At 45.3% G+C, this 25129-nt stretch overlaps 1 protein-coding gene across 1 annotated transcript; it reads right to left on the bottom strand.

The window, feature by feature from the left end:
- On the bottom strand, positions 1 to 21189 carry CHRNA4 (cholinergic receptor nicotinic alpha 4 subunit). Its single transcript, XM_053992813.1, has 6 exons — positions 20724 to 21189; positions 19411 to 19562; positions 15889 to 15933; positions 15689 to 15798; positions 5673 to 7053; positions 1 to 591 (listed from the first exon to the last, which is right to left on the bottom strand). Exons 1-6 carry the CDS (start codon positions 20782 to 20784, stop codon positions 466 to 468), a joined length of 1875 nt encoding a protein of 624 aa, XP_053848788.1. The 5' UTR covers positions 20785 to 21189; the 3' UTR covers positions 1 to 465.
- Between the last annotated feature and the right edge of the window lie 3940 nt (positions 21190 to 25129).

Genomic DNA, 25129 nt, shown 5'->3' with positions numbered 1-25129 from the left:
TCCCAAATTTGGAACTTTATTTATAAAATGACTCATACAGGGACATAGTCCTGAAAGACTTCAGCCTGACAGGGCAAAATCACTGGGCAGGGCACAGTGAGACTGCTGAGGGTGACTGGAGCTATTGCCAGGGGCTGCTTTGTGGATGCAGAGCCCCTTTCTGTGCTGCTTTAGGGACAAGCTCATGTTCTTACACTGCTGAGTATATGCCAATGAATGCCACCATGCTATGTACAGACTTTGATAAGAACTTTTCCCCTAAATTAGATGGAGGAGATGAAAATGGCTTGGCAGAACAATGTGACCTCGGCAAGGGTTCCCCAAGAGCTCGGGAGCAGCTCAAGTGTGGACACTCAGTGAATTATTCGAAGGGCTGCCTCCACTTCTCTGTTCTCTCCTTCCAGGTGAACTAAAATCCATACAGTGGGATAGTGGGGCAATAATTTCTTCCCTTTGGTGCTATATTTAGATCATTCCTGCCAGCCACGGTGGGAGAAAGAGCCCAACAGTTCCCAGCAAACACACAATGATGAACATCCAGAGGAAGATCCTGTCGATGACCATTGCAACGTACTTCCAGTCTTCCTTCACCTGGAACACAGAGGGGAGAGGCCAATTATTGACATTTGCCGGAGATTAAAATTTATGAAAACTCTTAGAGCTTTACTCCAAAGTAGGATATTTTAATATAATTCCAGAGATAGGAGGGGGAAGTCTCCCTCACACTTAGTGGTCCTATAAAATGGCACAGGTTTATTCATCAATCACCTGAGGGATCCTAAGACTGCAGGGGTGTGCATGTGAAGTCACAAATCCCTATGGATAACACACCCCTGTGGATAATTAAGGCCATCTGCACACTCTCCCATTTTCCATCACAAACAGCTGTAGCTGGATGTGTAAATGAGGCTGTGATTCAAGCTGGGGCAGTGGGGGGTAAGAAATGACTCGTTTCCCCATGCTCATAAAAAGATTTGCTTACAGATTAACAAAGCCAAACTCTTCCTGTGAAGGGATTCCCAGCTTTGGGTGAATAAGCAATGAAAATGAACCAGCAAATAAAAGTACCCTCACCCTCCTTTATCCCCTTTTTTGCCTTGCTCTGGGAGGATTTTCCAGCAATTCCTCTCTGGGGAGTTCTAATACCATGAGGCAGAAATGGTAAATGACTGCTTCATTAAGAAAGCATATATAGATGAAAACCTCTTTTATTACATTGTTATTAGTAATTTCTTTCCCAGGAAGAGGCCTGATCAGGTGGTAAAGCTCTGTTTGATATGACTGTATCCATTATGATTTCCTACAATTTCCCACTTGGTGATTAATAGTCCTGAGGGCTGAAATTTGGCACGCTGCCTTGCTCTTTGGGGAAAACATCTCAGCAGGAGCCCACTCAAACCTCCCCAGTGGCTGTGAGTGGTGAAAGGAGACAGGGACAGCAAAGCTGCCAAAAATGCATTTTGGTAAAGGAAGCAATCCAGCTGTCAGTGAAATGCCATTTGCAGCAGAGGATGTTTCCACAGGTACAGAGGTGTTGCTGAGCTCCTTGGCTCAGTGAGCAGCTTTGTGAGCTGGGAAATGAGGCACGCACTGGAGACCATATTATATTTTCTCTGAACAAAGCATTTTCAATTTCAGGAATGCCTGAATGTTGTCAAAAGCATAAGAATGGGTTCAATATTTTCATTAAATGGATAGATTTATTCCTTTTAAAACCAGCATTGAGTTAAGCCAGCCTTTACTACTGAATAGGCAGAGAAAACAACCATGTTCATCCTGCATCTTGTCACCTTCTTGGGAAAAATCATGGTATCTTATAATTGTACAGCCCTCTGCACAACCATCTGTAATTAGGGTAAGTAAAAAAAAAAATACTGACCCTTGAAATCAAAAGGAATTCTCTCATCCCAAGATTGTATCATTTCCTTGGGTTGTGAACTATAATTTATTCAAATTTATAAAATCGTGTAGTGACAGGACAAGGGGGAATGACTTTAAACTGAAATGTAGTGTTTTAGATTAGAAATTAGGAAGAAATCCTTTACTGTGGGGGTGCTGAGGCCCTGGTACAGCTGCCCAGAGAAGCTGTGGCTGCCCCATCCCTGGAAAGTTCAAGGGCAGATGGGATGGGGCTCTGCTCATGGCAGGTGGAATGAGATGAGCTCTAAGATCCTTTCCAACCCAAACCATTCTGTGACTACGGTTCTGTGATAAGAGCTCAAAACTCCCTTTTGCTGCACTTATTTTCTGACCTATTCAACTCATGAAAAAGGTTTCTAAGCAAGCCCTGGATGATTGTTTTTATGGGATTAATGTCTTATGATGCAACCAATGTGTAAAGCAAATCTGAAATTTCCCATCTGATGTTCAGTTGGAAAACTGGACTGAGCAAATAATGTCTCATTCTGGTGTAATAACTTTCTTTGAATATTTATGCTAGTAAATATAAGTGCTAGATCACACAAAGAAAAGAAACTTGATGAGTTTCTCCCTGAGCAAAGAAGAGGAAAGTGGGGGATGAACAACTTGGACAGGAATTTGCTTTCTAATGTAATGGTGTATGCAGAAATACTGAGCCCATCCTGAAAATGATGGCTGGGAGTGCATCAGATATTTGTAAAATCAATATCCAGCTTCAGACCGAGAGCACTGAGGGTGAAATTGGAAATTATGGAGAGATAATAAAAGAAGAAAAAAAAAGAGGATGAGGGAGAGAAAATGATCTGGATTTTTTGTTTTGTGTTCTGCCACCATTGCAGCATTTCCTTGTGGTCCAGCAGCCCAGGTGGAGTCTGATCCACAGACGTCTCTCTGACATCCATGCAGCTGCCAACATCTGCCACCACAACTCCTGACCTCTTTTTTGATTAGTTTTTAAGAAGCTCGCTCAAAATTATTTTCGGGAAACAATCAGGGGAAGAACCAGCTGACTCCCCCACTCCCCAACTCCTGAAAAGTGGGAATCTGCAGCTCTGCCCTGGTCCAGCTCCTTGTGGGTCTGAGCCTCAGGATTTGGGTGCAGGATTGAGGTGCCTTGGTGACATCTGATGCCCAGGACCTGGAGTCTGCAACACAGATTAGAGCAGTCCCAGGCGGTGTTATTGTACTTTGTTAAAAATAACCCTGTGAGATTATCCTGTTTCCTGCCCCTCAGCTTTATTCCTTCCCATTTTATTTTTAAATGTCTTCATATCAGAGCATTCCAGAGATGCACACAGCCATGGACAGAATGACTTCCCAGATGGTGCTGGTGCTGTCTGGTTATTTTGGCTGATGTGTGACATGAAACTTGTTTTGCCTTTCAGTCTGTAATTAATTTCTAATGGCATTTCCATCTTATGCTGGGACAATTCCTCCGTGTGTTTTCCCCAGTGCCCCATTGTGCCTGTATTGTTTGCAGATATCCTTCTGTAACAAACAACTGCCTCTTGCATTTCCCATTTTCTCTTCGCTGGAGCACTTAATTAAATGAGCTATTTACTTTTAATTTAGAAGCACTGCCCCTGTGGCAATGGAACTTTAGAGAAAAAATAAAGAGGAACTTAAAAGAAGCTCTGCTCTCCTTCTGGGGAGGTGAAAGTCTCTGGAAATATTGCCCACAAGACAGCAAGATGTGTCTCAGTAGCTGCATCAGAGGTGCCTGCTGATAGATTTATTGAAGACTTCCATGAAGAAATGCCACAATTTTATTTTAAGATGAAAGCAAATTTCTGAGTACTGATTTTTTTCCCCAATAAATTCTCATTTTATTAGATCAGTTCTGCTCCTCACAGTACATTTCAGTTCCAGAAGATCGTTTTCCTTCTTTTTCATTTCCACTGGGAGAAAAAAATTGTGCTTTCCTACTTTATGTTACTTGGGTCCAGAGAGAGAAAATAGTTCAGCCCCACAATGGAGTCAGCATTATCCCCTCTATCTGAAAACTCAATCTCTGCCTTCTGCGCCAACCACAGCTGCTGTGGAACGGTGGAGAAAGGTCACCCTGAGTCCCCAGGGGAGCCCACAAAGCTGCCCACAGCTCATTGCTGGATGTTTTCCTGGTGCCTCTCCTCACAGCCTGGGCTGGCAGGAGCTTGGGTCAGAGACAAAAGGCTCAAAGCTGCTCCTTTTCTTCTGCTTTTGATGTTTAGTGCTGTAAATAGCTTTCTCCTCAGGATGATCACTTAATTTTAAGAGGGAAGAGCAGCAGAAGGTATCAGAAGAAAATTTGTGGCTTTTGAAGGCTGCTTCATTAAAAAAATTAAGAGGAAGGAACCCAAAATATTAATTGAGTCCATTCTTGTTAACACCAACCAGCTCAGCAGGCAGAATCATTTGAAATGGGAAGTATTATTGGTGTAATATTTTTTCATTTGCACCATGGGGAAAAAATTGAGCTAAACTCAACTGACATCCAAGGGTTTACTTGTGGTTGTTGCCAGAGGGAGAGAGCAGATTTTAATTCCTGTACTCCTAATGTGCTTCTGAAGTGCTTTACCCTGGCAAGGAGTTTTGGACTGGCGACTTACGAAGATGAGGATTCACAACCCATCTCTGCCACAGATTGGTTCTGTGACCTTGAATAGAAAGTTTGTGTTTTGGCTGTAAGTCCTCAACATAAGGAATTAACAGTTCTGTCCTCAAAGGATGCTATGAAGTGAAATCCATTGAAGAACAGAGGCCCTTAACTATGATATCAAAGAGTATAGAAATGGACAGTAGTATTTAAGCTTTTCTTGCTGGTGCTCAGTGCTGTGAAAAATGTGAATAAAAGACACTCTCCATGCACAGGAAATCTTGTATAAACACACTACAACTTGCACTGATTCTAAATCTTAAGAAATTTAAACTGTAGACAAAGCTAAAAAGAACCTTTTGCATATGGAACTGCCTGGGAGAAGATAGATAAGACTTTTCTTTAATAAGGTGACTAACTTCAGGTTATCTTGTGCCTCCTTTCATAATTACTAGCACACGATATCCATAGTCCTGCAGGAAAGAGCTACAAGAGCTGTGAAAGGATGTGGCATTTATTATATTCAGTGTCTCCATGAAAAGAAATCCTTTCAGCCTCTACTCCTTTTATTTGTAGCCATATTTACCCCCACAGAATAAGCAGGAAATTTGTTCCCCCACCTCCCTGCACAGAGCCAACTGCTCCAGTGGAGGTCCACAAATGAGGAATCATATCACGATACGTGAGCAGAGCTGAACAGACCCTGCAGTATCCCCACTCTACTACAGCTTCCCACAGCCTGCTTGGGCAATTTGCTTTCCTGGGCTCCACAGTCACAGTCAGTGATTAATAAAAAGCAGAGAGTGTGGATTCCCCATTTGTCAGAGGTTTAAATAAGGAATGTCTCTGTTCCTGTGAGATGGCTGCATTTTGGGTCTCTCACAAACCAAACTGCTTCTTTGCTGCCTAACAACAACTTCACTTCTATTTTCTGCTGGAGAATCCACTGTTCTAGCGCAGCCCTGAGCATGACCTGGTTGTGCTTCCCCCTTGGCCCTCATTCCAAGACCCCAAGGACATCTCCAGCTGTGCCTACAGTGGCCAAAACCCTCACTAGAGGTATTGCTGAGCCTGCCTCAACACGTACACACTCTGCACAGCTCAAGGCTTGCTGCAGCTCCCTTAGCAGCTCATTTCTGACTTCCTGAAGGAGAGCAGGCTCCGCTGGAATACTCACCGAGAAATCCGCGTCCTCCGCCCGCAGGTGGTCAGCGATGTAGTGAACCCCTTCCACTGCCAGCTTCAGGGCTGGGGACATCAGCACGAGGTGCTGCTCTTTGGCGCCGTGGCTCTTGCTCCCCTGGGCTGCTGTGCCAGCCACCACGCCCCTTTTGCACTTACACTTGCACTGAGGGGGCTTGTGCTGGGGCTGCTCCCCATTGAGGTGGCACCGCTGGGATGCTGGAGAGCCACTGGAGTGGCCATTGGTCTGGGAAGAGTCCTCTTGCAGGTAGCAGTACTGGATGCTCCTGGACCTGCAGCGGATTGTCCCCTCCTCTGCCTTGCTGGGGCTGTACATCTGCTGGACACTGAGTGACCTGCCTTTCAAGACAGAGGTGGCCTGGGTGTCGCTCAGGGGGTGGCAGGAGGGCTGTGGAGAGGAGCAGGTCACCTGTACGGGCTCTGGGTGCAGCACAGAGTACTGCCCAGAGGGGGACTTGCACATGGGCTGAGGCTTGGCTGGCTCCTCGAGGTGGGCACAGAAGGAGGAGGTGGGTGATGGCTCATTGCTCTGGGGGCTGGGGGAGGATGAGGTAGTGAAGTTGGGTTCCATGTCCATCTCGGACCAAAGCCTCGGTGCGTTGGTTATTTTGTGCATGGACTCAATGAGCTTCTTGCAATTGTCCTTCACTGTGGAGGGACGTTTCATGAAAAGGATCCGTGGGACTACGTCAAGGAAGACCCTCCTCACCCAGTCCGGCATGGTGTGGGTGCGGGGGGAGCGGTGGTGCACGTTGAGCACGAAGACAGTGATGATGATAGACAAGGTAACGAATATCATGGTGAAGAGGAGGTACTCCCCGATCAGAGGGATGACCAAGGAGGTGGAGGGGATGATCTCCGTGATGAGCAGCAGGAAGACAGTGAGGGACAGCAGCACGGAGATGCACAAGGTTATCTTCTCTCCACACTCAGAGGGCAGGTAAAAGACCAGGACGGTCAGGCAGGAGATCAGCAGGCAGGGGATGATCAGGTTGATGGTGTAGAACAGCGGCAGCCTCCGGATAATGAAGGAATAAGTTATATCGGGGTAGATCTCTGTGCAGCACTCGTATTTCTTGCTGTTGTAATTGCCCACAGCGTTGATGATGACCCACTCCCCACTCTCCCAGTAGTCCAGCTGGTCCACATGGCTGTGCATGCTCACCAAGTCTATCTTGGCTTTGTCGTAGGTCCAGGAGCCAAACTTCATCGTGCAGTTTTGCTGGTCAAAGGGGAAGAAGGTGACATCGATGCTGCAGGAGCTTTTATAGATAGCAGGGGGCATCCATTTAATTCTCCCGTCGTAGAAGAGGTGAGCCTTGGTCAGGTGGGTGACTGCAAAGTCACCATCAGCACTGGGGACAGATGGAAGACAAAGAAAGGCTCAGACTTCTCTAGGACATGTCAGCTCTTTTAAGGAAATAGGATATTTAGTGCCTGGCTTCCAAATTACCTGAGAGATGCAAGAGGCACATCATGTCCAAACATTGGATCCATCTACTCTCTCCAGTGGATTTTGAGCTCTTGGCTTACACAAGCCCTGGAATTCATGTACATGTCAGCCTTCCCCTGGTGTAAGTCAGTTCCTTGATGTGATTGTACACAGGTTTTCCCCAGAGGTGTCCCATATGTGCTCTGGAATGGGCTGAGTTTGTTTTAGAAGTGGGAGGAAGTACTATCAGGTAGTGTAGCTGTGGGCTCGGCAGAATTATTTGTGACAGCTGCTAAAAATGAAAGTGTGCTGGGTAATCACCCAGTCTTTTATGTGAAAAACAGCAAGAACATCCTATTAGTAAGAATAATGAACATTAATCTTTTGATTTCCCAGTTAGGAAGAGAATTGGCTTTTGTGGTGTCATCTCACAGGAACCTTTAACTGGGGGTTATCAGATAAATAGATAACAGCTCAGAAGTTTGTATTGGAATTGTATGAATAAATTGTATTTTCCAGACTTTTGGAGGAAGAACTCAAGTTACAAACAGCAGCACTGCCAGACAAAGGACAGGCTATGCAGGGGAAGAGAGCTTCTGCTAAAAACTTGAGATGAATTATTCAGGCTGATACACATAGAAAGCTCTCTGCTCCTGCCCAGTGCTTCTGGCTGAAACCAGACCAGCCTGCAGTTCCCAAAATCCCTGGGCCCCACTCTGCTGCTTCAGTGCCCAGATGTGCCCTGACAGCAGCCACGCAGTGACAGGGGGCTCTCCTCTCCTCCTCCCTACCAGCAGCAAGATCATCAACAGCAGGGCTCCTCAAGCTGCAGAAGGCACAGGAACTTTCTGAGTTAATTTCTTTAGGAGACCATTCATTTATAAGCAAAATTGAAAAAAAAAAAAAAAAAAAAGGACTTTTTGATAGTTTCATAGAATCATGGAATGATTTGGGTTGGAAAGGATTTTAAAGACAATCTGATTTCAACTCCCTGCCATGGAAGTTTCTTTTTTTTTTTCCCTTTCCACTAGATCAGGTTGCACCAATCCCCATCCAATCTGGCCAGGAACAATTCCAGAGATGAGACAGCCACAGCTTCTCTGGGCAGCCTGTGCCAGGGCCTCACAACTCACATCACATATTTCCACTTGCCCTGTGGAACATCCTAAAAATGAGACTGGTGTAGTATTGGGAAATAGTGGGAGGATCTGGCACTTGCTGAGCAGCCTTGGCTAATGTGGCTTCTGGGCGGAGATGGAAACGTCCCCAGGCCTCAGGATCACAGCCCAGATGTCCTTGAGACAATTTTCTAGGTTGCTTGAATTAATGGAAAAATAACCTCAGAATTCTTGTGTGGTGGAGAACCAGGTTTTACTAAACTCTTCTTTGTTCTTTGTGTTCTTTGGGGCAGATTTTGGGCAAATCAAAAGAACACAAAATATTTAAAACACTTAAAAAAAAAAAAAAGAGTGGAAACTACATACAAGACTCTCACAAAGGGATTAAGACAAAATCAGCACGGTGATCTACTCTGAAGCAAACAAACCTGGGCCATTGTACAATCCATCCAGCTCCTGTCTTACCTCTTCTTTCTTAAATCTAATTTACACTCCAGAACATGTGATTTGGATGAAAACCACCTTTTTTTTTTTTCTCCTGGGTTTTGCCAGGAGCATAGTAAAGCCAGATTGAGACATGAAACGTGCACAGCAAGTGACAGCCCAGTGCTTTCTGTTCTTGGTGGTTTTCTTTTTAAATCTCAATAGGAATATGGAATCCAATTCTGCATTTAATGATATCTCCGAGGCATGATTAAATCGCTCATTAATGGAGCAATATTTTTAATTGGATCTTATTAGAGAAAAAGGATTATGAGCCTCCACTATGAGTGTTTCCCTTCTTAGGTAGAGCAGCGTGTAAGTGGCTGGATAAACAACACAGGTGTGCATTTTTCTTTTGAAAACTCTTGGTAAAAAACACACTAAACTCTTTCTAAAATTGCATCCAGGAATGATAATAATACATGTAACTCTGTTTCATTCCCAGAAATGCCTTCCCTGGCAGTTTTGCAGTTTCTGTGTGATCACCACACTCCTCCTCTGCAAGTGTAGATGGAACCATTGTGATGCTGCAGATCTGTGTGTCGCTTGTTTCTGTAAATTATCTGCTTTTTAATGAGGAACATTTTTTTTTATTATTATTATTGCTCGCCTAACATATCCTAACATTCATCCTCTTTGGGTCCTCTTTGGCTCACATGTTTTTACAAATAATACTGACACTGTCTTCCAGGCTGGCTTTTGCCTGCAGTGCCATGGCAGGAGTGAAAGCAGCTGCAGAACATCTCCTTGGATTTAGTCAGTTATTGACTCTGAGGAGCCATAAAATACCCTGGGAAGCTCCAGCCTCACCAACCTACCAGGACTATGAAGGAACTCCTGACTTTACTGAGTGTGTTTGGATTTCTCCTTGCAGTTCAATGCAGAGGAATTTGTAAGCAGGGTAAATCAGCCATGCTGTGTACATAGAGTACATCCCAGCCAGCCACATCATGCAAAGGCAGTATTCCCACTTGTCTCACCCTTCATGCATCCATATATTTTTGCCTCCTTCCCCAAGATTTCCACCCACACTGGACCTTCAAGCATATGTTTAGGGGATTGGAAGCTGTGCCTGCTGGCATCCTGCCCATGCAGGGAGCCTGAAGAGATTCTCCCTCCCCTCCTGCATGAGACTTTGATTCTGCTCCTCTCCACATCAGAGAGGGAGCAAACAAGGTCACCTGGCTGTTGGGTGCTTTCCAAAGTCTTTCTCCAATCTCCAAGGGATGAAGGTGAGATAACCAACTGCACAGTCTGCAGTTGGGAGACTGGGGAAACCCTGTGTTCTTTTGGACAGCTTTGCCGTGGGAAAACCCATTCCTGTTCCTACAGCCCTGCCTGCACCACGTGAATACTGCCTTAGGAAGGTGGGAGACCTGATGAAGTGGGACAGAGAAAATCTGCAGACATTCCTTTAGAGCAGCAGCACGTTCTCATCTCACTCAGTGGAGATCACTCTGTTGTGACAGTTGTCATGAAAATCCATTTGGAAGAAGGCGTGAGTGCAAGGCAAACATCACAAGAACTGGAGAATTCAGATAGTCAGGCTCTCTTGGTTACTCTGACCTGACAGCTTTAAAAATATATCAGTATTAAAGAACTGGAGCTCTTATATTTTTATGTCAAACACAGAAGTGCACACCAAGAAAGAGAGAAGACAATTACTTTTTTTTTTTTTTCAAAAAATAAAAAAGCTGCTGTGTCCTGCAGGCTTTGATTTCTCATTTTGAGAATAAAGGCTGCTCTACTAAATCTCCTAAGTTTATAAGGGTTTAAGGATGGCATTGTTTTACTGACAACTACCAGCCATGTTTTACTAAAAAGCTCTGCTGACGGAGAATTTTTATTTTCTTTTGCCACTTTCTATTTTCCTGCAGTTGGGAGATACACAATGTCACAAAATTAAGTGTTTTCAGAGTGCATGTAAATGAGGCACACATTTATTTTCATTTCTGATGATGCAATTTAAATCCAAACAGACCTTTAAAAGCCTGAAAATTTTCTATACACATATATGGATAGAGTAGAATGTCCTCACTTAAAGCATTTTTCATCAAAGAGCAGTAACAAAGAAAAAATTGTAGTATTAGGAGCCTGCATCCTTTTGGTACCCATTACAGAGCTGCTTCTGGAATGTTCAGATTAAAATTCTCTTCAAAGGGAAACCAGAAAATATGTACTGGAAAATATATACTGTTTTGTGCTACCAAATAACTCAAATGCACTGCTTGGAAGGCACCTCTGGAGCTGTCTCCTGCCCAAAACTCCCTGCTCAAAGCAGGTCAGCTACGAGAGCATCAGGACCTTACCTAGTTGGGTTCTAAATATCTCCAGGATCTTGGCAACCTGGGTACAAAACTTCCTGGGTGCCCAGGGGAGATGTGTGTGCACTGATGGGACTTCCCTCAGTCACATCCCAGCTTTTGCTTGGCTTAGGTGTTTAGAAACCAGCAGTAACTAATGACATTTTGATTGTTGCTCAGCAAAACAGGCACCATTCTCAGCACGGGCCGATGGAATGAGCACAGGTGTCTCAGGAAGCTCTCACTCTGCTGGATTGGTGCAGTTTGCTCCAATTCTCCCCTTTGCCAAGAATCCTTGCCAGCACTTTGAAGGCAGAGCTCCTGCTCTGTCTTTGGAATGGTAGGAGCAGCCCTTGGGTGTGAACAGAGCAGCAGCCCAGGAGAGGGATCCCTCTTTAGATTTCCTTCTATTAGCTCCTGCATTGCTGGGTAGAGCTTGGCAGCAAACCTCAAAGCATCTGAAGATGTCCCTGTCCAGAAAAACAACCACTGAGCCTGCCAGAAGAATCAGGAGAACTGAAGGGTGAATCAGTGATTTTTTTCTTGGCCTATTATAAATATAGCTGGTGCAGAATGAGGAGTTCTGTGCCAATGCACATAAAGAAAAATGTCAAGTATGTTTCCAATTTTAAAGGTTACGCTGGGGCATCTTTTGGTATTTCTCCTCCAAAGAGCTTTGGGATGAGTCATGAAACCAGTGTTACTCCATAAATCTAACTGGTTGCAAACATCACAGTACAGTTCACGAGAACAAGCTGCTACAGTACTTTTCAAAAAAGCTCTTTGCTTTTCCATGATTTTCAAAAGCTGCCTGACAGATGATCTTACCCAGTCCAGTAATCCCTTTGTGTCCATTTTATCACTGGATGAATTCCTCAAGATATTTCCTATGCCTAATTACAGAAATTTGTATTTGATTTTCCTTCATATCTGATCTTGTATTTTTTATTTCTTTGGTTTTTTGGTTTTTTGTTTTTTTTGGGTTTTTTTTTTTTTTTTTTGTAACTGTGGATTCTAAGGCGGGGATTACTTTCTGGAACAGTTAATCCCAGAAAATACCAAGAAAAGAGAAACTTCTGAATTCTCAATATTCCCAGTAGCTTCTTCCCAGGTTTTACAATCACCAGGCTGGAGAAGACAAATGCTGTGATAATACCATGACTATCCAGCTGAAAAGCAGCATAGGCTCAAGGACATGGGCTTGGATTGCCCAGCAGCTGGAGCACCTGGATGCAAACCTGTGCTTCCAGGGATTTCTCCTCTGGAGCTCCTATGTTGAACAAGTGACTCTACACAGTGATGGACAAGCAAAAAAAAAAACCAAAAAAAACCCCAAAAAACCCCAAACAAACAAACAAACAAAAAACCAAAAAAATACCAAAACCAAAACAAACAAACAAAAAAAAACCCACCAAACCAAAAAACCCCATTACAAACAAAATTGCAACCCCCAAGAGCTTATGCCCTCATTAGAGGAAAAAATACAATTCACTTTTTGTACTTCTAATATACAAAAAAAAACCCTAAAATGTGCTTCAAAGCCATTCATGAATGGAAAACCAAATCAATGCAGAGGATTAGGTAATTCATTTAGAAATGATTTGGTGGTGCCTGAAGAGCCTTTACAACCTCAGATAAGGAACAGCCTGTTTTTTTTGGCAAAGAGGAGGCTTTGTCACTTCACTATGAAGAACTCATATTCCTCTGTTGTACATATGTTATGTCACATCCAGTAGAAACCATTTGCAGAGTTTTGGAACTTATCTCATCATGCCTGAAAATTCAGCAGCATATTAATTTCCCTGTAGGATATTAATTTCTTTTCAGATTTCTTATGAATGTTGACAACTACATTTAGTCTCTAGGCCAAACCAGCTGAATTTACTGATTTAATTTGGGTCTCTAGAGTGGGTAAACTGAATGTTTTTACAATAATGAGCCAAGATATGAGAGTAACCTCACAACAGAGGGTTAGGTTTCCTTAAAGATGTAAATTTGCAATCAACTGAAATTTAACCTTTTTTTAATATATAGCCCAAGATGAAAACAGAAGAGGTGTTTGTATAATCTTTCCTAAAGGAGTCCATCCAACAAAAATACCATATTTCAATAATATTATGAGCAATAATTAGCTCACACTAAACAGCCTGAAGACAGCAAAAGGTCAGTGTGGCCTCTTGCTCTCTTCCACCAAGGTTTCTTTGCACATTCTCTTGCTCTCAGAGACCCAGAATCATGTGCAGCTAAGTTAAACTCCCTCTAAACTATACATATACATGTGTAAAATATGAGATGGACTCCTTGTTAGCATCACCATGGCTAGTCACCATCATTTCCAGCTGAGATGACCACCAGGAGAAGGCCTGGCTGGGAATGCACTTGGTGAAATCTTGTGCCAAAGAGCCTCACCTTGGTGTCCCCTCACTCTGAAGGGCCCTGCAATCCCTAAAATATGTGAAACCTGATGAAGATATTGGCTGCAGCTCCAGATGTGTTTGGTAGGAAGTTAGGTGGAAGAAAGAAGTGCATCTCAGGGCAGAAAACATTTTCCATAAGAACAAAGGGAAATACAGCAGTGAAGACACATGGAATTCATGGAAACCACTAATGTCTGGTGCCTAGCTCACATCCATGTTTAATTAATGGATAAAGTAACCAATTAAAAGTGCATGATAGACTCATGACAACCAACAGATGAATGCATGATCATTAATACTAAGTATGGATCAAGGGAGAGAAGCAGCTTGGACTTGGGGAGCTGAGGCATGAGCTCTCCCTGTGTCAGCAGGTCCCAGGACAGTCAGATTTGCCACTGCAAGTCAGAGCAGTAAGGTGGGCAGGACTGAAACTCTCACTGCCCAGAAGAGGTTGAGAAGGACATTCTGGAGTAGCTGCTGTGGCCAGGAGATCAGACCCCTGGAGTCCCTGTAGAGACTCAAGTGACAGCAACACTGAACTACAACAATGGGGCAGAGGGGCAGAGAGTGAGGGGCAGGAGCCAAAGACTGCCCAGCTCCAGGTCTGGGTGTCCTGGACATCTGGAGGATGCCTTTAGCATGAAACCCCAAAATGTCCAGAGACCTAAAGGATACCAAGGTCTCGTGGAGTCTTCCTCATCCATGGAAGTGGTCAAGGCAAGGCTGAGCAGAGCTTTGAGCATCCTGGACTGGTGGAAAGTGTCCCTGCCACTGGAATGAGATCAAGTTTAAGATCTTGTCTATCCCAAACCATTCTGCCATTCTGTAATTCCTTATTTCCTGGCCCCTCCTTGCATGGGCCATCCTCATAAACTGTGTTGAGCCAAGGGAGAGGAAGCAGAGGTGACATATCAGGTTCTTCTGTGCCAGAAGCTCCAGCAAAAGGATGGTTTGACACACAAAGGTCACGCAGGGATTGTGCCACGTCATTTCCTTTGGCACCATGGTCCACCACAACAACCACCAGAAGCTCCAAAAATAATAACCCTTGTCATTGTCATTAATTAAACAACGAGAATGACAAGGACATTATTTTTTTTCCTTCCAGTGGAAGCTGTGAACACCTTTCTGGGTTGCCAAGTGAGGCACTTTTGATGCAATACTCATGCTCAGAGTGTGTCCCTGGAGGGCAGGAAGGTCCAAGTGCCTCTGAATGAATCATTTCCATTGGGCTAATCTCTGAAAGGTGCTCAGTGAGGATGCAGTGATTTCCGAGAGGTTTGCAATCACTCCACACCATTGAGGATCCAGAATGAGCTAATGGGAAAGATAACAGACCCTGCAGTCTCCAAAGCTCCCTGGGTAGATTCCAGCTTCAGCCATTTATTTTGGTTTTTAAACAGAAGCAAAATCATATCAAGCTAGAACCAGGCGACTGTTTATTAAAACAAAGCCTGGCTGCTGCTGTGAGGGTTTTCTCTGAGTGTCAGCCTCATGCAAAGATGTTTTCTTTGATGCCTGCAGCAAGTGTTTTCTCTGGGGCCTGTGCTAGGGTGGAGAATTGGGATATCTGGCACCCTGGGAGACTGGAGAGCTGTGGTGGGGGCTCCAGGGAGAAAACAGCCTTGGCACTTGGGCAGCATTTCTAAGAATATCAACAGGCTCCAAAGGAAAGAAAGAAAACCACAACCTGCTCGCTAGGAAGTGTCCATACAAGGGACAGATTCCAAGTATCTGCAATGAGGAACAAATACCTATTTAGAAATCATTCCAGAATGGTATTTAGCTGACCTGAAACCCCAGTTTGCAGATGCACAAGCCCGACATGTTTCAGCATATTTTCCTTATTTAAGCTCCTCATCAGTAATTGGCTTTTCCAGTTGATGGTGATGAATTAGGGGAGAGCTCCTGGGTGAAATGAAATTGAAGAGGACTGAAAGCTCAAATCCAGCTTAATTGTGCATCTGACATGTGAAGAGAAAACAATACCTGGCATCCCCCAACAAAACTGGCTGCCCAGAGGAAGGATCATTAGGAGAGCAAAGCCCTTGTGATGAATGTCAGTCATGTCATTTAAGGCATGTTGTAGAATCTACAGGAACTCCGACCACAGAGAACAAAATAAAGTGGAAACATTTTAACCTCATGAACAAAATAAAGTAGAAACATTTTAACCTCATGAACAGAGAAAAATTGCAAGGATGGGTTTGCCCTCTGGTCACAGAGCTCACACTCACTTGTTGTACAGGACAATGTCTGGCCTCCAGATGAGCTCCGAGGGGATTCGGATGGAGGTGACATTTTCATATTCCTGAGGGTCCCAGCGCAGCTTGTAGTCGTGCCACTCCTGCCAAAAATGAGGTGGTTATAAAGCCGGGAGAGTTCAGCAGAGAAACTGAAAAGAAACATGGAAAACCACATATCTGGGGACACTCACCTGTTTCACCCACACATTCGTGGTCATCATTTGATTTTTCTCATCCTGAAATGGAAGATCAGATATTGGTTACAGGAGCAGATTAAGGGGCCCAAAGAACCCTCTTAATTTCCCTTAATTATATTTAATTTATGTAATTACAAATCACCTCTTCAATAAATGTAATTTCTGTCTTGGAAATCAAAAGCAGATGTTTCTGTCATTTGACATGGGACAGGGCACAGCTGTCTGATACCACTGAACAGCTGAGCCTGCACCTAAGCAATCCTGTGAACAGATGGACTGGAATTTATTGGGATTTTACTCAGTGCTGATGGATTCAGCCTGGGATGATGATACCAGGTAGAGGAAAAAGCTCCCCAGCCTGCCTTTGACCTGAGCACTGGAGGGGAGTGATGGATATATAAACCCTGACTCACACACGTGTGGTGGATTCCAGCTTCATCTGCAAGGGTGTTCTCCTGTGAAACATCACCCATGGACACAGTTCTGGAAACAAGAAGCTCAGCAGCATTTCTCCTACCAAATTCATGAGCTTGTGGCACTGTGGATTGGGTTTTCTGAATAAACCCCAGCTGCTCTGCTGACATGGAATTCTTGGGCAGCCTGGTGTATTTCCATCCATGGTAGACTTTCTGTGCACAAATAGTAGGACTGTAGATACATATTTTAATATTGTCAGGCATTTATAATGCTGGCAGCACTGCAGTAGAGTTAATTACTGTTTGCTGCTTGCCTTTTGTGCCCTCTGTAAGTAACTCAGATGAATTATGTGGGGCAGAGCCTAGTGCTGGTCTGACTGAAGTGTCCCATCAGAGCTCAGGGTTTACTTGTGTGGGTTTTTTTATCTCTTGCCTTGGTTGGCACCAAACCCAGCTCAGTTGGCAGGGCTCAGCTGACAGCAAACTGCTCATCATTAACCTTGCTCTTGTGGCAGTTCAGGATTGATTGTGAACATTAAAACCCAGGATGTTTGGGGGGAGCTCTGCCTCCTCCTCCCTGAGCCTCCTCATTGCTGTTGTGGCACCAGATGTAAAACCTGAGCAGAGATTCTCTGCTCTGGGGTTAGGGACCAGAAGCACATGGAGAAAGGAGGAATACAAAAACACTCCAGTGAGAAACAAAGGGAGAGAAAACATCCAGCTGCTTGTTTGCTGGTGGGAGATGGAGATAAAGACTGCCATGACCTGGACTAATCCTTGAGAACCTGCTTCTCTTACCACTTTGCAATTCAAGCACCTGAGGGTCTCCACCACAGCCCCTGCACGGGGCATCCCAATGTAGCAGGTGCTGCCTTTTCCTGGAATTCTCCCTGGAACCACCCTTGGTGGAAGTTCCTGCCCATCACCACACCATCCTCCTGACCCGAGTGAAGCACAGCTCCAGTCCCACGGGATTATCTGAGAGGGGTTTGCAATGGGATAATGACCAAGTTCCTCCTCAGCTGGATGCTCCTCAGGAGCCAGCCCAGAGGGCAGCAGTGACCCCACAGCCATGGGGGTGTTGCACTGCCTGGCCCCTTCTCTCAAGGTGAGCACAGCACGTGAGGTCCTGCAGACACACAGGCACAGGAGTCCAAATGTGTCTCTCAGTGGCTGCTCCTGGACATGTATTTGACCTCTCCCCCGCTTATTCCTGGTCTCAGAAATCCCTCAGCAGTCCAGGGTGAGGTAAGGACATGCAGGAATGTAGAGTTCCCCATTGATTTCTGTTCCCCTGCCCCCAGCTTTTGTCAGCAGGAGCTGGGGTTTGAATACAGCTCTGATTTCCCTTTCAGACTTCTTGTCGTTGGGAGCTGAGCGTTGTGTCTAACAATTGCAGCAGGGTTTGCACCAAAACTGTCACTGTCGGGAAGGGGGAGAGAGCTGAAGGGCCACAGTGGTGGCAGGAGTGTCACCAGTCACAGACTGGGGCAGCAGGGGAGAGCTCTCCTCCAGCCATGCCCACAGGTCCCAGCACAGCTCTGCCTGTGAGCTGCACTTCTAACCACTGACATGGTTTTAAGAAGATTAATTTTTCTTAAGTAAACTGGGAAAGCTCTGCAGAGCAGGTGTATCGATCCCCCCTCTTCCACAATTCAGCAGCTGCATAATGGAGAGTCTCTCTCATGCCTCCACAGTCACTAATGTCTTATCTTTAGTCTTATCAATTATTCAGATGAGAACCATGCAACTTCAACATTAGCAACTGCAAACAGCCCTGGATCCCTCAGGCTGACATAAGAGTGAGGAGGGGAAGGGGAGACCATTGTTGTGCTGCAAAGCTGGAAGTGGATGGCTTCTGCACAAGGAGATGAGACTCTCCAGCAACTGGTGTCTTTGATTCCCCACCTCCTGAACCATCTCAGCTGTTTCCTTTTCATCTCAAAAGTCTGATTTCAAAATATAAAACTGTGTGGAGAGTCATCTGTTAGGATTGTCCCACACCAGTAATGTCTTTAGGTTGCATTATTCTTTCCGTTGTCACAGGAATCACAGAATGGTTTGGATTGGAAGAGGCTTCAAAGCTCATCCAGTCCCAACCCTCTCCAACACCTTCCACTAAACCAGGCTGATCAAAGCCTCATCCAGCCTGGCCTTGAACACTCCCAGGGCTGGGGCATCACCACCCCTTTCATTCTGCCACATGACTACAGTAAAAAATGACAGGGAGTCCCCTCTGAAAAATAAGGGGTTTGGACAAGATGGCCTTTAAAGGTCCCTTCCAACCCCAGCCATTTTATGAAAGCCAGCCCAATACCTGCTCAAAGAATGTGCAGCTGCAGGGACACTGTCATGGGAAGTGCCACATGCAAATAGGGACAGGAAGGAGAAAAATGCAGGAGCAAGATCTGCACAAGCTCTAAAGCCTGTGAGTGTGTCTGGCATCTGCAGCCCTGCAGGGACCTCCTTTGTCCCACACTTGACCCCAACACACTGTGCCAGAATAATCCCATAAATACTGTTTCAGGGCACATCAATCTACGTGCAGACCACTCTGTTTTGTACAAGGCATATGCAGTTTCCATGTGTGGCTTCTGTCTGAATAAACACTCAGAATTTTCTTGTTAATATCTGCCAGATTAGTTAAAAACCCTGAAAACTTTAATTTGCAGAAACCTCTTCAGGCAATCTCTCTTCCCAGGGTGTGCTTGTGTCCCTATTAGCTTGTGTAAATTAGTGTTAATGATTATGGCTCAAATTCCAAATTAGGTATTTGATTTATTATTTTGCCAGAATTCTCTGGCACTTATGCCAGCGGCTCCACTGCCCTGCTGTGATCAGTCCCATGGGTTTTGACAGGGAATTTGGGATTTTGCCTATAGTAAATGAAGAGTAAAGGATCCACTTTGATGGCCATCTACCCACATGAGTCCCGTTGTGTTCCACCAGGTCTGTCTGCATGATTGCTGTTCTCTGCTGAGGGCAGAGCCTTCCCAACCCAACCCTGCATCAGCCAGTAAAACCCACACGCACCAGGAGGCTCTCCCTGGGCCCAGCCTGGTTAATTTTGGCCTTTGTTGCACAAAGAGGCTGCACTTACGACATCGATGAGCTGGGCGATGGACAGGCCGAAGCGGACGAGGACCACGTCCGAGATGTTGGCCACGGGACGGGACCACTTGTTATAACCAGAGAAGAGTTTCTTCAGGAGCCTCTCTTCTGCGTGGGCTCGGGTCTCCACGTGGCCAAAGGCTGTGGGGGAGGAATGAAACACCTGCAGGTCCATGGGCTGGCACAGCTGGAGCCTTCTCCAGAGGGAAACTCCAGCAAACCACAGGAGGGTGATGCTACTCAGGTGATTTGTGTCCCCTCTACCCCCAACATTGCCAGGTATTCCTCACTCTATTCACCCACTATTACAGAGCAGGATTGGTCTGAAGAAAGTGGGAGCACCAGTAATACTGCATAGAAAACACTTCATGAGCCATTCTTCCCTGAATCTGGACTAATTTTTGTGGCCACTTTGTGGCAAGTTTCTAGCACTGGAGTCTGCAAGCAGGGAAGAGGGATGCTAGAAGGGCAAGCCAAAAAGGAAAAAGCAACCTCCTGCTGAGAGACAGGGATTTTGGATCAGATTTACACATAAAAAACTGGCATTACATCTATCAGGAAAAAAAAGGCAGACTGAAATTCAGCTCTTTAACCTGCTGAGTGGATATTTCACAAAAACGATGGGAGAAGGAAGAGGATGGTGGAGAGCACAAGTTGGATGATAAGATCCCAGTTTTGCTCAGGCATAACTTTAAAAGTTGGAGGCTTCAAGCAGCAGCCCTGACCCCGCACGTAGGCTCCAGGAGCTGTCAGAGGTGCCCGGTTGTTGTTAAAAATTAAAGCCACGTTTCATCCAGAGGCTGTTGGAGGAGCTGTGCTCCTGTGCCGGCGGTACCAGACAGAGGGGAGAGGGAGCCGGGGGCTGTGCCCACGTCCCTCGTGGAATATGGCTTCTACTTAGTCTTTAGCTGCCCTGGATTATACAAAGGGAAGCATTAGCTGAGCGCTGGCTGTGCTCTCCCCAGCCGGAGCTGTAGCCCCGAGACACATTAACACACTTTACCCAGGGAAGAAAAGCCCAGGCTAGAAGCAGGATGCTGAGCCCCCGTCTGGGTTCTCCCTCCTGTCCCCTTCCCACAGTGGCTTTAACCCTTTCTCCATCAAATCAGACAAGGAGCAGAAAATAAAGGCAAAACGCTGCTCAGCAGAGGCTGGTGCTCAAGGGACCAGAAGTGGTGGGGCAGAAGGGTCAGGGAAATTCCCTGGTGACACGGGCTGGTCTCTGCAGCGTGTCTTTGAGAGGGATAAGGGAGGAAAGAGCTAAAGAGCAGAGCAAGGGGAGAGGAGCTTTCTCAAACTTACCGGGGAAAATGCTGGCACACAGCAGGAGGAGGAGGTTTCCCTTAGGCACGAGAAATCCCATCGTGGAGCAGAGCTTCAGTGTGCAGAGTCTCCCGTCAGGGCAACTTTTCCGCTCTGAGTCTCTGGATCCTCCAGGTTCATTCCCCTATAGTCCTTTCGCTCTCTCTCCCTCTGGGAAGGGATAGCAGCTGGTGCTTTGGTTTGGTTTTGTTTTGTTTTGTTTTCTTCTCTCTTCCGAGTGATCTCCAGCTCTTCCTCCTCGAAGGATGCTCTTTGCTGGGACGCTGCTGCTCGTTTACTCACAAGTGATGTGCCAGGGCTGCAGAGAGCTCCTGTGAGAGCCCGGGGTGCCCAGCCCTCCTGGGCTCTCCTGCTGCTCCTCTCCCCTTCCCTTCTGGTTTGTTTGCTGCTGCTGCTGCTGCTGCTTTCAGCCTTCCCCCAGCCCTTGGGGCAGCCTTTGCTCGGGTTTTGCTGCTCATGGGCCACCGATGATGCCTCTGGAGCAGAGAGCGAGCACAGCGTGTTTGTATATTTAATGTAGTCAGACCTGCCCACCTCCTGCCTAGGAGGAGGAGGAGGAGGAGAGAATCGCCGCGCTCCAGCAAACAGGCTGCAGGGAGGAAAACTTTTCCAGGAGAAATAAAGGGGGAGATCCAGAGCCCAGCTGCAGCCAGAGGTGCATATGGGGCCAGCTGGGATCTTTACAGCACCGGAAGCCCAAACAGTTCTTAATTAACAAAAGCTGTCTCTTTAATCTCGTCCAACTGCTTTTCAAAATCACTCCAGTGTAATTAGACTGAGATATTTCTGGCGTGGGCACGTATCTTTGCTGTCAATAATTACTGGGGTGATGAACCTGCCCAGGAGAACAGGGCTCTGCTGTGCTTGGTGCTGTACAAACGTGGTACAAATACAAATATTTGTATTTGTGTCTGCCCACGGGCAATATTGCAAGCAGGGGTGAGACTGAGACAAGGTCACTTGGATTTATCTATATGTTTGAATGTACCTTAAACACATCACAAAAAACTCTACTGAAGTCTTGCAAATTTGGTGGAGGAAAGGATAATTCCTTTTGTTAGCAAGAAATTATTACTCCAGTCCTTCATCTCATATCCCTGATTCCTTGTATGGGAGACATGGAGTGGAACTCTCCCCATTTCATTTCAAAACTAGCTTTGATATTAACACAATTACTTCCACACGGATAGCAAATGGATTTAATTTTCAGGCAGGGGTAATGTTGCCAGCTGCAAAATTAATCAGAGTCTGTTCTAATAATATTAGCCACATATTTTATGTATAATACTTCCCCTACTCCCAAAGCATCTCAAATATCTTCCAGTATAATAGATTGCTCACTGCAAATGGGGAGGATTAAAGTCACAAGAGAAAATAGGTCTGTAGTGAGATTATAAATAACATCACTGTAGTACCAAACTCGACTTGTCTTGTTCTTCTTATCTCATCTCTTCCTCAACAATTATCAGCCTTTCCAGTGACAAATCACACCCTATTTTCTCACTTTATGGATTCCTGAACAATTTCCTGCTTTGCTTTTGGAGTCCTGACCCTCACTGCAGCACCTGAGCACCTGTGATACGCTATAAAAATCTATAGTGCTCATTCCAGGGAACCATACAGCATTAATTTAATAAGCAGCAGATGTGAGATCAAATTAACTCAGAGCTGAAGCATGGGATACATGATGCATGGGATACATCTTGAGAGCCAGGTCCTGTGCATCTCTGAGCACCTCCAGCAGCAGGGGAGCAGAGGGGCAATCACTCCTCACCAGGGTTAAAACAACATCGCTCTGCCTCCTACTGCAGCCACACATTCCCAAAAACAACTACTTAAAAAACCCTAGCATTTCTTTAAACACCTTTTCTCTGTGGAATCTGAAGCCTGCAGGTTCTTGTACCCCTTGTTATGTCCAGCCTTGCTCAGTTCTGACCCAGCAGCATTAAATGACGGAATCCTGGGTTTCTGTCCACCCACACCCAGCCACGAGCACCAAACACAACAAATAGTGGGGAATAGATTTCTAAAGGCCTTTTTTCAGTGAGGCTGGTGCTCTGCACAGGTCATACCCCGAGCAGCCAGACCCAAGGGATGCAAGATCAACTATTCCCTTCTGAAAACCTTGGCCATAAATAATACAGGTATCCTTGACTACAGGCCCTCCTGTGCTGAACTGATTCAAATCCCATGGACAAACCCCATCCATCTTCACCTTGCCTGGCTTTCCATGCTGGCGAGCGAACACTGCCTTTAGACTGACCCTATAAATTACTTTGATTAAAAAAGGATTTCCTTCTCTTGGAAATTAATCGTAAATCACTATTTCCTATGAGTGAAATATTTATCCCTCACCTCACTGGCCATGTGTGGAATGAGCATATTTTACAGTGGTTTCTGTGCCTTAAGTGACCTTGTTAAATCTCACTGCCAGTTTCTTTCTGCATCATTGGGCCATAACAAAATTTCCATCAGCTTCTGTGTGAATTTGGAAGGCGATGACTTCCACTGGTACATGTGCAAGGGACTCTGACTGGAACAAAAGATGCCATTTAAAGGTTTTAATTCTTTTTTTTTTTTTTTTATTGTGGCAGAAAGCTGCAACTCCAGCCTGATTTCCAGGGACCCAGCTCTGAGTCTCTTCATTATTATTATATTCCTTTATCCGAAAAAGATGTGGATAATTTGGGTGATCCAGATGTTCACAAAAGCTGATTCAAACATCCCAGCTATTGAAGATTCTAGACTGAACAAAACAGAAACAAGGCAGTGTTTCCCCAAGATTTCCAGTGAAATCTCAGACTTGTCCTTGGAAAAAGGGCAAGCCAGTAACAAGCTCAGTTTTAAGCCATTTAGTGCAATTCCATGATTTTGCAAGGATCTGGTAAGTCTTGACTGTGCCTTCTTGCATTCTGCACTCCTGTAATCTCTTGTCTACTTTAAACCTTTCTCAAATATTTTTTATTCTATAAAAGACACAGGCAGAAGTGGATTGAAGGTCCCTGAATGGTGGGTGCCTGCACATAAACTGTGCCTAAGCCCCCTCTCCTGCCTCATTCAATGCTGAAAAAACTCAGCTGCTTGAGGAGGCAGAAGCTGCTGCACTGCCAGGGAATCCAGGACTGCACATTTCCTTTGAATTTGCTCTCTCTCCATGATCTTGTCTTGGATGTCACAGCCAGCTCTCCAGGGCAAGCCCTTGACCTCTGTTTATTTTGTAAAATGTCATTGGGATGTTTAAATCTACCCGAGTGAGACATTATAATGATAATATCTCCTTACCCGTTGCTCATTTGGGCTTGGCACGAGGGACGAGGGACGGTGCAGGTTAATGGAATGCTTGAGAAACACCAGCTTTGCATTCAAAGGGGATTTTTTTCCTTGTCTCTTCATTCCTGTGAAAAAGATTTCCCTCTCCTGTTTCTTACTGCTTTGTCATCAACAGAAGCTTCAGGTGGAGCAAAAGGAGGAGGAAGAAAACCAACAGTGAAAGGGAAGAGCTGTCCTTTCAGTAGAATGTGCACTGAAATGAGCAGAGCAGAGGGATGTGCAGGGCTGTTTCTGAGCAGAGCTGGCTCCATCTGCCTCTGGGGAAACCTGCGAGGTACTGCTGGCCTCTCAAGAGTGATTCTGATTTATTCATATTCATTTCAGTTTGTTTCTGAAGTGAAAGAATGCTTTGAAAGACATTTTTAACTAAATCAAAGGGGTTTTTACTGTGTAAGAGAGTTCTGGCCATGCAGGGGAGCTGAGACACCTGCATAGGAGTGAGAACAACAGTAAAACAACACTGTAGGAATGTAAAAGGATTCAAATCCTAATGAGCACACAGAGAGGAGGGAGAGATGCTGCCTGTAAATGTAGGAATGATTATTTCCAAAGCAGTAGATATAATTATAGAGCTGAGGATTTTCCAAGGCTTCTCATCTTCTTGGAAGTTGGCTATGGAGTGGATTTGTTTCAGCCACTGAATTCTACCATATCCTCTTATTATTACCTGGAGCACCCTCGTGGCACTGACCAGGCCCTGCAGAAAAAGGCAGTGCCATGGCTTTGCTAAACCTCACCCCCAGTGAGAACTCAGGTGTGCCAACACGTCTGAGATGCTCCATGCTGCACCTCCCAGGAGATTCCCCTCCAGAGCAGTGTCCCTCCCTGGGTGCACACAGTGAGCACACGCCTGGCAGCCCAGCCCTGGGTACTTGGGACACCACAGGCACACATTGTCCAGTCAGGGTGATGCCTTAGGATTTTAGCTTTTATATTTTTCAGATCCTGTGCTTCTTTAGTGTATAACTCTAAAGCTCCACAACCTGTTAGTTACTGCCTTCCCATTTTATTCAGACAACAATTCCTCTCTGGGCCTGAAACTCAAGGACACCCTA

Source organism: Vidua macroura, chromosome 17, assembly GCF_024509145.1.
Source record: "Vidua macroura isolate BioBank_ID:100142 chromosome 17, ASM2450914v1, whole genome shotgun sequence".
NCBI classification, from domain to species: domain Eukaryota; kingdom Metazoa; phylum Chordata; class Aves; order Passeriformes; family Viduidae; genus Vidua; species Vidua macroura.
This window is presented reverse-complemented; position numbering and strand designations above follow the sequence as displayed.